The following is a 16398-nucleotide window of genomic DNA, read 5'->3' as shown; positions in this document are numbered from 1 at the left end:
GGGGTGCACAGCAGGAAGGCTGTGCTGGCTGCATCACAACCCATTTGATTTTGGCCCTACGGGGAAACTCTGGTCAACTTGACCTGCTTGGAGAAACCTTTTGGACAACCTTTGGAAACTTTTGAATGCTGGAAGCATCTTTGGAAGTTGGTAACTATAAACCTGATGCAAGAAACCTTTGCCAATCCTTTTGAATTAAAAAGGCTTTTGAATGTATTAATTAGCTAAGCTAAATAGTTTATTATTTTCTTGCTTAACACTTCATGACTGTTTCTTTCCTGTAAACCAGTTTGAAACTTATAAATAAACTGTTAGCCTTTCAATGGCTTGTGTCTGTGATTTTGGAATTCCAAGCCTAAATTCTAAGTGCCTTGTTTGAGTGTAAAAACCACCTACCAAAAACCTAAGACATTTTTTGGAGTGTAATCTTTCCCTGGCAGGCTTCTACCTTGCAGGGTAAGCGTTACACTTTTGACCTAACCAAAGCAGCCCAACTGGTGGAGACTGGTTGGAGCTCTTTGACACCGTTTGCCAATGGCGGTCAGTTTTGGTCTTGTAATCTTGTTTAGCCCGGTCCAACTGCTATTGCAGGATCTGATGCTGGGCCCGAAGTTCTTGGACCCACGCATCCACGTCAGGCACCTCAGTTCCCAGTACTGTCGATGGCAGGAATCGGGGGTGATAGCCATAAGTAGCCTGGAATGGTGTCTGTCGAGTAGAGGCATTGATCACGTTATTGTAAGCAAATTCAGCCAGTGGTACTAGTTCAGCCCAGTTATCCTGCTGATGGGTGCAATAACAGTGGAGGTACTGCTCCAGGATGGCGTTCACCCGCTTGGTTTGCCCATCTGTTTGGGGGTGGTATGCTGAAGATAAGTGTACCTGGGTGCCAAGGCTAGAATGCAAGGCGCGCCAAAACCGGGAGGAAAACTGGGTCCCCCGATCCGATATGATCTTCTCCGGGAGCCCATGGAGTCGGAAGATGTTTTGTAAATACAAAGTGGCCGATTCTCGTGCTGAAGGGGTCCCGCTGCAGGGAATGAAGTGGCTCATCTTAGTAAAAAGGTCCACCACCACCAAGATGCAGGTGTATGACCTTGATTTGGGTAGGTCTACAATAAAATCCATTGACACGGTGTGCCACCGCCGGGGAGGTGTGGGTAACGGTTGTAAGAGACCTGCTGGCTTGCCTGGATGGTCTTTGGCTCGTCGACACATCTCGCAGGTATTCACATACCGAGCTATATCAGCCTGTATTCGTGGCCACCAAAAGTCCCTGGTCAGGAGATGGAGGGTCTGATAATGGCCAAAGTGTCCTGCAGGTGCCACGTCATGGGAGAGGCGCATAATTTCCCCTCGCAATGGGCCAGGTGGCACGTAAAGCCGTCCTTGGTGTAGAATTGCTGTGTGATGCAGGGTCAGGTCTGGTTTCCTGGTTGGTGTGTTGTTCTGTAGCTCTTGTCGGCGTGCTTGTGCCCATGGATCCCAGAGTTGTTCTCGAATCCGTTCTTGGCGTGATGGTTGTTCTGTTGTGGCTGCGAATGCAGCTGGAGGCAAGATCGTGGCTGGGGGAGTCACTGACAGGGTTGGAAGGTCATGGTCTAGTTTCCTGGTTAAGGCGTCTGCCCGCTTGTTCTGGGCACTGGGCACATACTTCACAATGAAGTCGAACCGGGAAAAGAAGAGGGACCATCAGATTTGCCACTGATTCAGGCGACGGGTAGTAGGGAGGTGTTCTAGGTTCCTGTGATCAGTTCGCACCTGCACCGGATGGCGGGCTCCTTCTAAGTGGTGTCGCCATACCTCGAACGCCACCTTAATGGCTAGGAGTTCTCTTTCCCATATCGTATAATTTCTTTCTGGGGGAGTGAGTTGTCTTGAATAGAATGCACACGGCCGCAGGGTCCCTTCTGGCGAGGTTTGTTGTGAGAGGATAGCTCTGATGGCGGTGCTGGATGCATTGGTTTCTACAATGAATGGCAGGGTTGGGTCTGGGTGCTTCAGAATGGGACCGGTTGCAAAACAGGACTTCAAGGTCTGAAAGGCCTGATGGGCATCAGTGCCCCATTTGAATGGTTCTCGGGGCCTTAACAGGCGGGTTAGGGGAACGGAAAGGGCTGCACAGCAAGAAATGAATTGTCTTTAATAGTTAGCAAAGCCCAAGAACCATTGGAGGTCTTTATGATTGCGCGGGCTCTGCCATTTTAGTATGGCTTCCACCTTGGATGGGTCCATCTGAATCCCCTGAGGGGAGATCCAGTGGCCTAAAAAGTCAATGGTGGTCTGATGGAAGTCACATTTCTCCAGCTTGGCATATAGGTTATGCTCTCTCAAGCGTTGCAACACCGTTTGAACATGCCTGACATGTTGGTAGGGATCTCGGGAATAAGTCAAGATGTCGTCAAGGTAGACGAGTACCCAGCGGTCTAACAGGTCTCGGAAGATACCATGCATGAAGCGCTGGAAGACTGTAGGGGCATTGCAGAGCCCAAAGGGCATGACCAGGTATTCAAATTGCCCATATCTGGTGTTGAAGGCCGTCTTCCACTCACCCCCGGATCGCATTCGAATGAGGTTGTAGGCCCCCCGAAGATCTAACTTGGAAAAGATTCGAGCCCCCTTTACCTGTTCTAAGAGTTCTGAAATTAGCGGCAACGGGTACCGGTCCTTGATGGTTATTTTATTGAGCGCACGGTAATCATTACAGAGTCGAAGTTCTCCACATTTTTTCTTTACAAAGAGAACTGAGGCAGACGTCGGGGACATGGAGGGTCGTATAAATCCACGTTTATGATTTTTCTCTAGGAAGTCCTGCAGAGCTGCTCTCTCAGGCACGGACAAGGAGTACAGGCGACTGGCGGGCAGTGGCGCTCCCGGTTGCAGATTGATGCCACAATCATACGGTCGATGCGGAGGGAGGAGATCTGCCCCTTTTTCTTCAAAGACGTCTTGGTAGGTGGCGTACTCTTCAGGAAGACCGGGAAGGGGTTCAGACCTGTTGGTTACTACCACTGTCCCAATCGTCTGCAGGTGCTTTTGGTGGGGACAAGGGTCTCTAAACGGAAGTTCCTGTTCCTCCCAGTCGATACTAGGATTGTGTCAGCCCAACCAATCCATCCCCAGCACAAGCGGGAAGCGGGGCATGTGTGCTATATCTAAACATAGCTGTTCCTGGTGTCGTTGTATCCTCATAAATAGTGGCTGGGTTTCTTGCCTGACTGGCCCAGACTTCAGGGGTCTTCCATCAATGGCCTCCACCTGGATGGCCACATCTTTCTTACGTAAGAGAACTTGCTCAGGTGTTGTTGAGCAAAGGATACGTCCATATATGAGCGTGAGGCCCCAGAGTCCAAGAGTGCATGAGCCAAGATCCAGGGTCCTCCTGGTGGGAACAACTTAACCGGGATTAAGACATGTCAGGATCCATCATTGGAAGGCCTATCCACTCGGTTGCTCTCCCCAGGTAGCTAGGCCCACCACACCCTGGGGCTTATAGTTTCCTGGTGCCTTGCATTTCTCTGGGCAAGCTTGGGCATAGTGTCCTGGGTTGCCACAATATAAACAGAGGTTGGCCTGGCGCCGTCGTTCCTTTTCCTCTCGGTGGGGCCGAACTGCCCCAATCTGCATTGGCTCTCCAAGGTCAGCCACCGACCTGCTGGGTCCTGGGCTAGGTTGGTAGGTTGGCAGTGCTGTCCGTACCACCCGGCCATGTCCTCCAGAGCGGGTACGTTTCCTATCTTCGAGCCGGCCATCAATCTGCAGGCATAATTGGATCAGGGCCTCGAGGGTAGTGGGTCGGGTCATCCTTGCCACCTCGTCCAGGACTTCCTCTGACAAGCCCTCTAGATACTGGTCTCGTAGGGCACCCTCATTCCAGTCCAGGTCTTGGGCGATCACCCTGAATTCCGAGGTGTAGGCTGCCACTGATGTTTGCCCCTGGCGCAGTCGTCTGATGCGTCTGTTGGCCCGCCCTAATGCCTGGGGATCGGCATAGGCAGCCTGGAGGCTCTGTAGGAATCCATTAAAATTACTGAGAAGAGGTGACTCGCTTACCAGCAAGGGTGTGGCCCATTTTGCAGCTTGGTCTTTCAGGAGGCTTAACATGAAACTGACTTTGGTTTGGTCATCTACAAAGTCTCTAGCCCTTACTTTCATGTAAAGCTTACATTGGCCCAGGAACCGAGGAAAATCTTCTGCTCTGCCCCCAAACCTATCAGGAGGAGCCAGGGGGCATTTCACAGAGGGGGCAGCCACTGGCTGAGCATGAGCGGCTGCCATTTGTTGCTGCATCATAGAAACTGCCCCAGTTAATTGTTGCAGCTGGTCTCGTAGAGCTTGATTCTGAGCTTGCAAGTCAGCGACAGCAACTGCAGTTGGGTCCGTCATCCTTCCAGGGAAGCTAGGCTAGTTTCTCTGGTGGTGATGGAGGAGGTGGCTAAAGCGATATGTACTAGGCCAGGTAGTCTCTGGTTACTGCCGGCTACTGGTCTTGAGAGCAGGCTGTTATCTCAGGAATGCAGGAATCTGGGGGAGTCCCGGCAGAAGCTGGAAACCAAAAAAAAGTCGGCATGCAGAGGGGAAGTCAAAAGTCCGGTCCAAGGGTCAGAAGTCCGTTTATCAAAGTCTAGGATCGTCAGCAACAAAAGTCAGATATCCTTTTGCAACAATTGCTTTCGAAACGTCTGTCTGTTCCAAGCCTGGGTTTTAAGCTGTTTCTATTTGCCTTAGTTCTCTTCCTGTCAGATAGGGCTTCTGACAGCTCCGTCCTCAAACAACATGGTTCCCCCGCAAACAAAATGGAGTTCTCTGTACACTCCTTCCCCCCCCCCCTGTTTTGCACACGAGCTCCGGACAGAGATTTACAATTGTATTGGGACCCGCTGTCAGGCTGTTATCTCGGTTTAGATGTTTCCTTTCGTTTCTCTGTTGAACCGTCCAGACTCAAGGACGGCTACACATACCAAAGCCTGGGAACGTCACTCCTGGGAAATAATGCTCTGTTTATGCTTTGTAATCTCCCGCCGTTTCTCTGCCTTATATTTCCAAATAACGGGCAAGACAATAGCTGTCATCTTGCCTTCCATGCACTGTGTTGCCTATTTGACCAGTAAAGCCATCTGCTTGGAATCTGATTGTCTCTGTGGTGATTTCTGGTTCGATGGGTCAAGAGCTCACATTATGACAGCTATCTCTTCTTCATCGATTCTTTAGTCAGGCTGGAGCCCTGGAGGGTTCGCCTGCCACTCGGATGGGAGCTAGGAGGGCGCTCTCCGAGTGAACCGTGACTACTGCTTCTTGGAACCCTGGAGTCCTCCTCAGAGGATCCTACCCTCCTACGGGACATAGTAGCTGAACTCTTTAGGACTAATTCAGAGGTTTGCCGCTTGAGTGGACTGGTCCAGATGCAGTGGCGATCTCTAGTGAGGATTCTCTGGATGTTAACGTCGGAGGATACTAATGATTGTTTAGACCTCCAGGATTTTGATCAGTTGCTAGATGATGCCCGGCTGGCAACTGAGGACTTACAAATACTAACCGGTTTGTTGGATAAGCTTATTGCCCGTGAGACTCTCTCATCCACGGCTCTAAGGCGTCCCGTCACCTCGGGGGAAGGTGCCATGGCGGGAGCCGCACCAGCAAGTTTTTCTTTGGTACCCAATGCAGCTGACTGTCAAGCTGAAGCCAAGAGGATCGCTATCCAGACAGCCCTCCTCCTTGCGGATTGTACAAAGGATACCACGGTAGCCACCTTGGCTCAACGTCTGACCCCGACTTTCGGGGCCGATGCACCCGCGGTCGCGGTCCGAGTGCAACCATTGTTAGGTGGGGAGCCCGACCCCCTCCTCACGCTCCTGGAGACAGAACTCTTACCACACGTTACTGCAGCTACCGCTCTGAGGCTTGAAAGCGCACAGGCTCTCGCGGATAGGGAAGCTGCTGATGCGGCTAAGGCGGAGGCCAAAGCTCAAGCCGCAAGGGACAAGGAGCAGCAGTTGGCTGCAGATCGGGCGCGGACAGGCGGCCGCCCCAAAGACTCCGGACGGAGCGGTCCTCCGTTGGGTCTGTCGTTTTCCCCGGTATTTGCCCCGTCGCGCACGTCCCAACGCGCACGCCGCCTCGCAGAACGACGCCAAGACTCCGGGGAGTCTGAGGAAGAGGACTTGTATGGGGACAGTTCTCAATGGGCCACAAGTTTTCGAACAAGCAAACGTCACCGTACAGGTGGCCCGGGAGAGGACGTTCACCTGTTACGAGCTCAGAATCGAGAGCTATCTGGCCGTGTAGATCAACTCCAGGAGCTAATGGAACGCTTGCTTCAGGACAACAGGCAGTTACAGCGGGCCCTGACAACCCCGGCACAACCCATTCCACAGGGGGCCGCAGTACCGGTTCAGCAGGGAGTGCCAGCCCAGCCACCCACCAATGTACCTGTTCAACCCCTGGTCCCCGGAGGTCCCGTTTTACCTGCACCCGGGGCACCCGTGCAACCGGGCCAACCCATGCCCGGTCCTTGGAAACAACTCAAATTGAAAACTACCTACGATGGATCTCTGGAAACCCTGCCCTGTTTCTTGCATCAGGTAGACAGCTATATGCGGGAACAAGGACAATTCTTCCCTACAGAAGACAGCCGGGTTCGCTATGTAGCTTCCCTTTTGACAGGTAAAGCAGCCGACTGGATGGTCCTCCAGTTCGACACCCGGTCCCGCTCTATCCGTTCCCTCAACAACTTCATGACTGCCTTACGGAGGAGGTTTGAGGATCCCTTTATGGGGGAACGAGCCAAAGCGGAGCTTCTACAATTGAGACAAGGCTCTACTCCAGTTCGAGAGTTTGCCGATGAATTCCAAAGACTAGCAAGCAGAATTGTGGACTGGCCCGAAGCCACCCTAATTCACCATTTCAGGGAAGCCTTACACCCTGATATTCTGAACTGGTCGAATATGCGAGGTGATCCCGACACCCTTGAGGATTGGATTCTATTAGCCGAGGAGGTGGAAAGCCGCCGGCGCTTTATTTCCCTCGTCCGCCAAAGAAACAAGGAGAAAAGCGTCCAAAACCCCCAGCCCAAGGCACCGCTCCCCAATCCACGGAAGCGCGCGCATCCACCCCAGGATCGCAAAACACGGTTTCAAAGAGGAGCTTGCCTCACTTGTGGGGAACTGGGCCACTTTGCGGCAGTCTGCCCACATCGCCCTGAACCCTTTCGCCCCAGCATGGCAACCCGAGCTCGAGGACGACCTCAACGCAGAGGCACCGCGGCCACCCGCAGCGCAGCGCCGGGAAGACCCACACCCTCTGCACTTCACATTGAGGACTCATCTAACCTTCCTACATTGAGTGACCCCGCCGGGTCCCAGATTACAAATGCCCCATTGGGGGACAACTCTCCTTCTTCTGACGAAGAGAACCCATGGGATCCTCCAGCTTTGAACCTGGAAACCCCCCTTGATTTGTCAAAAAACGGCTCCGGTCTGTGGTGAGTGGAGCATCTCCACAGAACCCTGCAGAATCTCCTGCTAAACCGAAAGCTCCCACCAAGGTGAAGGAAGTGGAAACCACCGTTTATGTGGACGCAGTTTTACAACACTATAAAGGTGGTCCCCAACTACCCGTTAAGGCACTCATTGACTCCTGTTGCGGTCGCACTCTAATCAATGAGGCCACTTTTGCAGCACTCAAAGTCAAGTCCGAGGCTTTACCAGCCCCCGTCCAATTTGCCCAAATGGACGGAAGCCATTTCAAGGGGGGCCCAGTTGATCATCCCACTACAGGGGTGGCGATGGGTATTGGCTCCCACTGGGAGCAAATAGACTTTACCATAGCCCCTATCCGATTTGAAGTGGTCCTGGGAATTAACTGGATTAAAGGTCATAGTCCCAGTATAGACTGGGAGACGAACACTATCTCCTTTGCCAACCCCAAATGCGATCAGCACCAACAGCAAGTTGCGGTGCTGTCTCCACCCGCTCCAGCATTAACCTCCGATGTCCCATCACCGCCGTCCCTACCTGACGTATACCAGGACTTTGCGGATGTCTTCAACATTAAAGAATGTGATGCCTTACCCCCCCCCCACTGGGCCACTGACTGTGCAATTGAGGTGGTGAAGGACTGCACATTAACCAAGAGTAAAATTTACCCTATGAGCGCTTCCGAGCGCACTGTACTACGGGACATTTTGGACAAAAACCTTGCCCGAGGGTTCATTCGCCCATCGAATGCTCCCAACTCAGCCCCCACATTTTTCGTCCGAAAAAAAGAGGGCGACCTGCGCCTCTGCATCGACTTCCGAAAGCTCAATGCAGTTACCCAAGCCAACGCCTACCCTATACCGCTGATTTCAGATATTTTGGGACAGTTGCAGGAGGGACGTATATTCTCCAAGTTGGACTTAGTAGAAGCCTACTACCGCGTCCGTATCCGCGAGGGAGACGAACCCCTCACTGCCTTCTCTAGCTGTTTTGGAATGTTTGAATTCCTTGTGATGCCTTTCGGGTTAAAAGGGGCCCCGGGGGTCTTCATGCAACTCATCAACGAAATCCTCCACGATTTACTGTACCGCGGGGTGGTGGTTTATTTAGATGACATTCTTATTTATTCAAAAACCATGGATGAGCATGTCACTCTGGTCCGAGAAGTTCTGCAGCGTCTGCGCAGTCAGCAACTCTTTGCAAAGTTGGCTAAATGCGAATTTCATCAGAGCAAAATAACTTTCTTGGGATATATAATCTCCCACCATGGCCTTAGCATGGACCCGGCCAAGGTCCAATCCGTCCTCGATTGGACCCCTCTTTTTAACCGCAAGCAAGTACAACAGTTTCTAGGTTTTGCTAATTTCTATCGCGGGTTCATCCCTAACTTCGCCCAAGTGGCGCTGCCCATCACCGACCTTCTGAAAACAAAGGGTAAGGGAAGCTCTGCTACGTTACCCTCCGCTAAGATACTGTGGACTGATCAATGCCAGGCTGCTTTTGTAGCCCTCAAACGCCTTTTCACTTCGGAGCCCGTGCTATGGCACCCAGACCCGAATCAAATGTTCATTCTGCAAGTCGACGCCTCCAACGTGGCTATGGGAGGGGCCCTTCTCCAAAGAGGACCAGATGGTCTCCTTCACCCCTGCGCTTACTTCTCAAAGAAGTTTGCGCACTCCCAATTGAACTGGCCCATTTGGGAGAAAGAAGCATCGGCCGTTCACCATGCACTTACTCTGTGGCGACAATTCCTGGAGGGGTCTAAAGTACCCTTTGAAGTCTGGACCGATCACAAAAATCTAGCTGCCCTCACGGGGACCCATAAATTGTCCGCGAAACAACAGCGTTGGGCAGATTTCTTTGCTCAGTTTCGTTTCGTCCTGAAGCATGTCCCTTGGAAACAAACGTTCTCGCAGATGCTCTCTCCCGACTGCCTCAGTACCCGTTGAAACTCGATCGGCCAACAGACTCTTTATTTACGCCCGCGCAAAGAGAAGCCCTACCCGTGCTGGCTGTACAAACCCGATCCCAAACACTGCCCCCACAACGGAAGCACGTAGTGGCCGACGCATCAACTCCTCCAACCCAACCGGCCGCCAAGCCGCCTGCAGTCAGCGCACCACCGCACGTAAGCGCTTCCCCCTCGTCGACCCCCATATCTGCTCCTGCTTCCACCGTAAAAAAGGGGGGGTTCCCATCTCCGAGTCTTTCTTAAATTCCCTTCGGGCACAATGCCTTATGGAACGCTCCGCTCAAATCCTGCCTCCCGATGTAATCGAACAAGGAGGTTGTTGGTACAAAGACTCGAAATTATACGTGCCCAAAACGCTCCGGAAAGAAGTCTTACATTTGGCTCATGGAGTAAAAACAGCTGGACACTTTGGGTTCCTAAAGACCCTTCACCTGTTGCGCAGGCAGTTCTGGTGGGGGGGAATGCGTTCTGACATTGACTCTTTCATTCGCAGCTGTCCTGTTTGCGCCATGGTCAAACGATCTCAAGGCAAACCCCCAGGACTACTGCAACCACTTGAAATACCCAACAAACCCTGGGAAGTGATTGCTATGGATTTTATGACGGATCTCCCTCTCAGCGGGGGAAAAACTGTGTTATGGGTTATCACTGACTTATTTTCTAAGCAAATACATTTGGTTCCATGTGTGGGGATCCCCTCCGCTCAGAAGTTGGCCCGCCTCTTCGTGTCACATGTCTTTAGACTACATTCGTTTCCGCGCAAGATAATCTGCGACCACGGAAGTAGTTTCGTTGCTAAGTTTTGGAAAGCTTTTCTCAAATTGGTGGGGGTGGAACAAGGGTTGTCTAGTGCATACCATCCCCAAACGGATGGTCAAACTGAACGTGTCAATGCTGTACTCAAATGTTATTTGCGCTGTTATGTCAATTACCACCAAGATGACTGGGTAGAACTGTTGTCTTTTGCAGAATATGCCTACAATAATGCTGTACATCAATCCACAGGTTTCAGCCCGTTTTACGCGGTATATGGACAGGACTTCGGTCCTATCACCCCTGTAGAAGGATCAGAGGGGGAGGGGGATACCAACATTGCCTCATGGGCTCACACCCTCCGTACAACATGGCCCTGGCTGATTAGCAACCTGGACCGAGCCAAGCGCAAATACAAGGCGCAGGCTGACAAGCATCGTTCCCCAAGTATGGACCTGCAAGTGGGTGACCTGGTATACCTTTCCACCAAGAACCTGCGCTCCACCCGTCCTTGCCATAAGCTCAGTGCTAGATACATTGGCCCATTTCCCATCACCCGCCTCATAAATCCTGTCACGGTGGAACTGTCTCTCCCCAAAACTCTGAGGCGTGTGCACCCCGTTTTCCATGACAGCCTTCTAAAGCCCCATGTTGCTTCCCCACAATGGCACCTGGAGCCACCTCCTGAACAACCCATAATGGTGGGGGGGGGAGGAACATTTCGAAGTCTCCAAAATCCTGGATTCCCGCATACACCATGGGGCCTTGCAAAACCTGATCCGCTGGAAACACTTGCCCCCTGCCTATGACGAGTGGGTTCGCGCGCGGGATGTCTCCGCCCCCAAACTCATCAACGCCTTTCACAATGCCTACCCGGACAGACCAGCCCCCTTGCCGGATGGGAGGGGGACTTAAGGGGAGCAGGATGTCAGGCTGTTATCTCGGTTTAGATGTTTCCTTTCGTTTCTCTGCTGAACCGTCCAGACTCAAGGACGGCTACACATACCAAAGCCTGGGAACGCCACTCCTGGGAAATAATGCTCTGTTTATGCTTTGTAATCTCCCGCCGTTTCTCTGCCTTATATTTCCAAATAACGGGCAAGACAAGCCATAGCTGTCATCTTGCCTTCCATGCACTGTATTGCCTATTTGACCAGTAAAGCCATCTGCTTGGAATCTGATTGTCTCTGTGGTGATTTCTGGTTCGATGGGTCAAGAGCTCACACCCGCCCGTGTAAATCTTCGATCTGATATCGGGTCCTGCGAACAAAGCCGAGAGCTCAGCCATCTCCTCCACTGATTGCTCATGATTGTTTCTGTTTCAGTTTTACTTAAGTCGTTACCGGCAGGAAACGACTACATTGTCTCTTTGTTCCTGTAACCCTATTGTATCAGCACTATAAATGTATCCCCACTCCCCCTGTCATGTATTCCAACCTTGCGCGTCTCTTACTGAAATCGCTGACTTCTGAAATAAATCTTTGAATCGCTGATCTGCCTGGATTGAAGGTCTATTGCCTGAAACGCTGTGAATTTGCTGAAGCATGACACATCCTCAGACAACTCACAGTCTTGGAGCCGTCTCCTTAGTGCCTGTAGACGTGCACTTCTCCTTTTACTTTGCAACTCCATTCTTCCTTTTTGCCTGTGCTGTTGTTGAGTGGCTTCAGGTGAGCTGGGTGGGTCCTGCTTCTGTGGAGTTACAGCTGCATCTGGTTGTGCCGAAGGAGGTGATTCTGTGTTTACTTCCAACTCCTCAGCAGGGCTGGTGTTTACTCCTACCTGTTGTCCTTCGCCCTGCCCTGCATTCTCAGCTGTCTGAGGTGCAATGCCCGTTATTTCTCCCTGCTCAGGCTCTTCCTCTGATGATGTTTCGCCTGTTGAAGCCTGGGCCATGACACCGGCGTGAAATCCAAAAGAACCAGGACTGTCCTGGCGGCAGCGTTCTGTGCTTCCCGGCGGCATAGGGTGGGATCCGGAACAGTTTGCGGAACCTCTCCCACCAAAGCCCCCGCAATTGGGAAACAGAATTAGGGCCCCTGGATCGGGGCAGCCGACTCCTGTTGTGTCCCGCGGAGCGTAAGCTCAGCCAATAACTGAGTTAGCAGAGCAAAGTCCTCTTGCGCTAACCGGGTCTCCTCCAGCAAAGAATCCAGCCCCAAATGGTCGTTGTGGGCCCATAGATCAGCGTCCTGAGTCCTCCAGGGGGTCGCTGCTGCCAGGCGACACCACTGATCAATCACCAGCCCAACCAGCCGGGTGGACTCCGCATAAGTCCACTGCGCCTCCTCCAAGACGGCACGCAGAAAGTCGGGGTCCTCGGGGAGCTCGTCCTGCACCCCAAACCGAGGAGACGAGTGTCTAGGTGAACCCTCCAGGGCTCCAGACAAAGTCAGCAAGTAGGGATAGGACTAGTGTCCTAATGTAAGCTCTAGCCCTGCGGCAAACCCACAAACAGATTCCAGCAGAAAGCAAATCCACGAAAGCAGTTTTATTGGTTAGAATCGACAGGTTTCAGAAGCCATATCCACTAGTAAGGGGTAAAGGCAAGGTGCAAAGCATATATGGAAAAGCACAAGGCGATAACTGGTAACCTAGGCAACCCCCCTCCCAGAGGCAGGAAGGAGCACTTGGCGATTCCCACAGTATGGGAATCTATGAAGACTAAACACGGGGCACAGACTGGCCTTGGACAGAACAGCACAACAGCACCTGAGAGCAGCACAATTGCACTACTGCATACCATCCTCATGGCTTGCTCCTGACATCAGCCAGGATACAAATTAAATTATTACAATGATGACTTCATTGTTTTTCTAAAAACAATGCAAGTATACACAGTTCCTCAGTTTGGGACTTTCTAGATATTTTAATATATTAAACCAAGACAGTTGAGATCACCATATTTAGTAAAAAAAAAAAAAAAAAAAAAAAAACCTACTGTTTTAGACTCTCCAAAAAAAATTTCACTACATATGCCTCCACTGGAAAAGCAAACTGGTAATCTAACCTTGAAAAAAAATGGTAAGTAAAAAAATGAGTATCTTATAAATGAGTGTATTTTACGTCAATGCATAGAGACAATATATGTGTGTATATATATTGACCTCTCGTTACAATTTAGTGAGGGGTTTTCCCTACACTCTCGGGAATTATCAGTATTATAAATTACTTATACCCACAAAGCAACAATCTAAGTAATCCCTTTCTGAAGAAAATATATTTGATATAGCAAACAGAGAAAAAATACTTATTCCTTCATAAGGTGTTACAAAATTCCACACTGTGTTTTCAATAAAGTGATATGATTTAGACATCACAGCAACCAAAATCTAAGATCCAAGGCTTTTGAAACTGAGGGGGAAGTAATATGGCATGACAAGAGGGGTGGGAACCCCCTCAAAAGGAGGGAGAAGTTACAAGAAAATGTACCTTTTTTCCAGTGCTGGTGCCATTCTTCCAGCTTCTGTTGGGTAGACATGACGCGATCAGTCAAAGAGTTGAAGCTATCTTCAATAAAATTTGGAACAGCAGGGTGAGATGCCAGGTCCTTAGCCCTATATTTCAGGTGTTCAATTTGAGGACGTAGACTTAGTAAGTGAGTGAGCTCCCTCTGCAGATGCACACAGATACAAAGATCAACCATTTAATTAACACTGAGTTTAAAAGGTCCACCATTTTTACCACAAATACACATTAGTTGCCTTTTATGAGTAACTAAGAACTAATACATTTCTTACAATTACCTGGCATGACTCCTTTAGAGCTGTTAAAGGTTGCTTTGGCGATGATGAAGCAAATTTGTCTTTCAGCCACAATTCTTTTTCAGTCACAGCCTTATCAAGTTCACCCAATTCCTTAAAATACATGTTTATTTCATCCTGGCAGTTCACTTTTCTTGTTATTTCTTCCAGATGCCCAGATGCCCCTTTCCACTCTAACAATAGCTTCTCTAGGGAATTTGATACATCCTCAATAGGAAGCCCTTCTGAACATGCAAAAGAAATAAATCATAGTGAATACAACATACCAAAACACACACAATCATCTTGTACAAAACATCTAAACTATAATTCTATTCCTATTAAATGACAATTATCCACACCAAGCTTGGGCCCCAATAGAAATAATGAATTCTTCAGCAAACACATGGCAAAGATAATGTATATTCCATTATCAAACACACTCCCTTTGATAAACTGTATCCACACTTTATAACAATAACTTGCACCCAGGCTGTATTTACTATGAAGATATTCCCCAGCTAACTACTAAAAAAGGACAGGCAGCAAACTAAAAGTAATTGATTCGTAACTGTGACTGTAATAATTTTTTTAATGAACTGAAAACTTCATTCGTAATCTATACAAGAGAAAGAAAACAGACACCAGTGAAAAATGTGAAGCAGAAGGACATGAATATGGAATAGAAGGGTATTATCAACACAAATAAATACAGGATGCATTTTTCCTATCTATGCATTGAATCATTCCGTCTCAAGCAAATGATGCCACTGTATTGCAGGAGTTAAGTAAAGCTCAGTCCTAAGCATAAATTCCAGCTTATCACTGATAGCAGAATAACTAGACAGTATCCTGTGCTCTTTCATCAAGAAAAGACCAGTTCTAAGAACTGAGAGCATAGCAACTCCATTGGAATTCATAGCAATACCACATAAACTATCATGGAGTGGCATGCCAACAACACCCCCATGTCAGAATGTATGCAAGCAGCCAACCAATTTTCCCTGATAATACCCTGCCCCCACCCACTCAAAGAATATAACAAGGAAAAGAATGTAGGAAATGGAAGAAGTTGCACCAACATGGGACTGTACTGCCATCCTAAGCAGTTTCAGACTAGCTTTAGGATTGTGTCCTAAGCACTCTGGCTCAGAGTGTTCCATTAACTGACATCCTGCTATCTTTCAGGTCTTGCATCTTTCAATGGATAAGATTGTTTTACTTTCACCAAACCAAACACTGGCGCTTATATAAACTTCCATTACTGTAAACTCTGCTGTTATTTGTACCTCCTGACTTCTCCAGATTTTGTCAAAACTATTGCAAAGAACTGGTGTAAATCTTCTACCATGCCATGACAAGAATTACCTTTTCCCATTTGTTCCAGCAGATTTTGTCCTGTCTGGCTCAGTTCATCTAATGTTTTCTTTTTTTCAGCCCTTTCTTTTTCTATTATCTGTTAACAGAATAAGAATCAGATTTATTACTACAGCATATGCCAGTAAAACATTTGTATTATCTATACATGAGATTTTACATAGATTTTAAAAAGACAATACCTGGCTAAAATTCTTGACTAATATTTAAGAAACTAAAATTCACTAAATATTAAAAGAAAAATTAAAAAAATAATCTAGTTGCCATGACCCAACTTTAAGCAGAGGACTTTATATGTGACTGCTAATCAGATTAATACAGCAAAGCCACCAAAACACCCATATCAATTACAAAATAGAATTAAAAGATACAATATCTAAAACTATGGGTTATATAATTCTTAAATAGATAAATAAATTAGCTAAAAACCTCAGATTAAAATAACATTCTCCCTTTTAGGCTTGATTGCCAAGCCCCCCGCTTTGTCTGGCGGATCTTGTATACTGCAGCACAAAATTTAGCTACTTGTTTCATCATCTGGGCTGACCAGGGTTGCCAGGTCCCTCTTCGCCACCGGCGGGAGATTTTTGGGGCGGAGCCTGAGGAGGGCGGAGTTTGGAGAGGGGCTTCAGTGCCATAGAGTTCAATTGCCAAAGCGGCCATTTTTCTCCAGGGGAACTGATCTCTATCGGCTGGAGATCAGCTGAATTAGCAGGAGATCTCCTGCTACTACCTGGCAGTAGCCTAGGGCTGACCCTTCCCATAGAAGATTCCTCAGCCTCCCTTCCTCAGAGTTATCCTTTGTTAGATTAAGGAAATGGAAAGTTAGCTTAAATCTTGCTTCCTCATAGAAAGAGCATCTGAAGAAAACGTGCGCAATAGACTCTACACCCGACTTACAGGGACACTATCTGTTAACAGAAACATTGCAACAGTGAAGACTAACACAAACAATATAAATTTAACTGGTCTGTGCCTATAAGCTACCAGGATGGAAGACCATATGTGGACCATATGCCATCCCTGCCGGCACCTACTTTACTCTTTTTTAGGCAGCAAGCCAAAGCATTTCTTTCTA

The 16398-nt window shown here is 49.0% G+C and overlaps 1 protein-coding gene across 1 annotated transcript in view; it reads right to left on the bottom strand.

The window, feature by feature from the left end:
- Positions 1-16398, bottom strand: part of UTRN (utrophin) — a 760310-nt gene that overhangs the window by 549231 nt on the left and 194681 nt on the right. Inside the window, exons 18-20 of the mRNA XM_056853742.1 lie at positions 15312-15399; positions 13947-14188; positions 13633-13813 (exon numbers count right to left, since the gene is read on the bottom strand). Coding sequence (XP_056709720.1) covers positions 13633-13813; positions 13947-14188; positions 15312-15399 — 511 coding nt within the window. The remainder of the gene's footprint in view (positions 1-13632; positions 13814-13946; positions 14189-15311; positions 15400-16398) is intronic.

Source organism: Euleptes europaea, chromosome 7, assembly GCF_029931775.1.
Source record: "Euleptes europaea isolate rEulEur1 chromosome 7, rEulEur1.hap1, whole genome shotgun sequence".
Lineage (NCBI taxonomy): Eukaryota > Metazoa > Chordata > Lepidosauria > Squamata > Sphaerodactylidae > Euleptes > Euleptes europaea.
The sequence above is the reverse complement of the archived record's forward strand: the minus strand, read 5'-3'. Positions and strand labels throughout refer to the sequence as shown.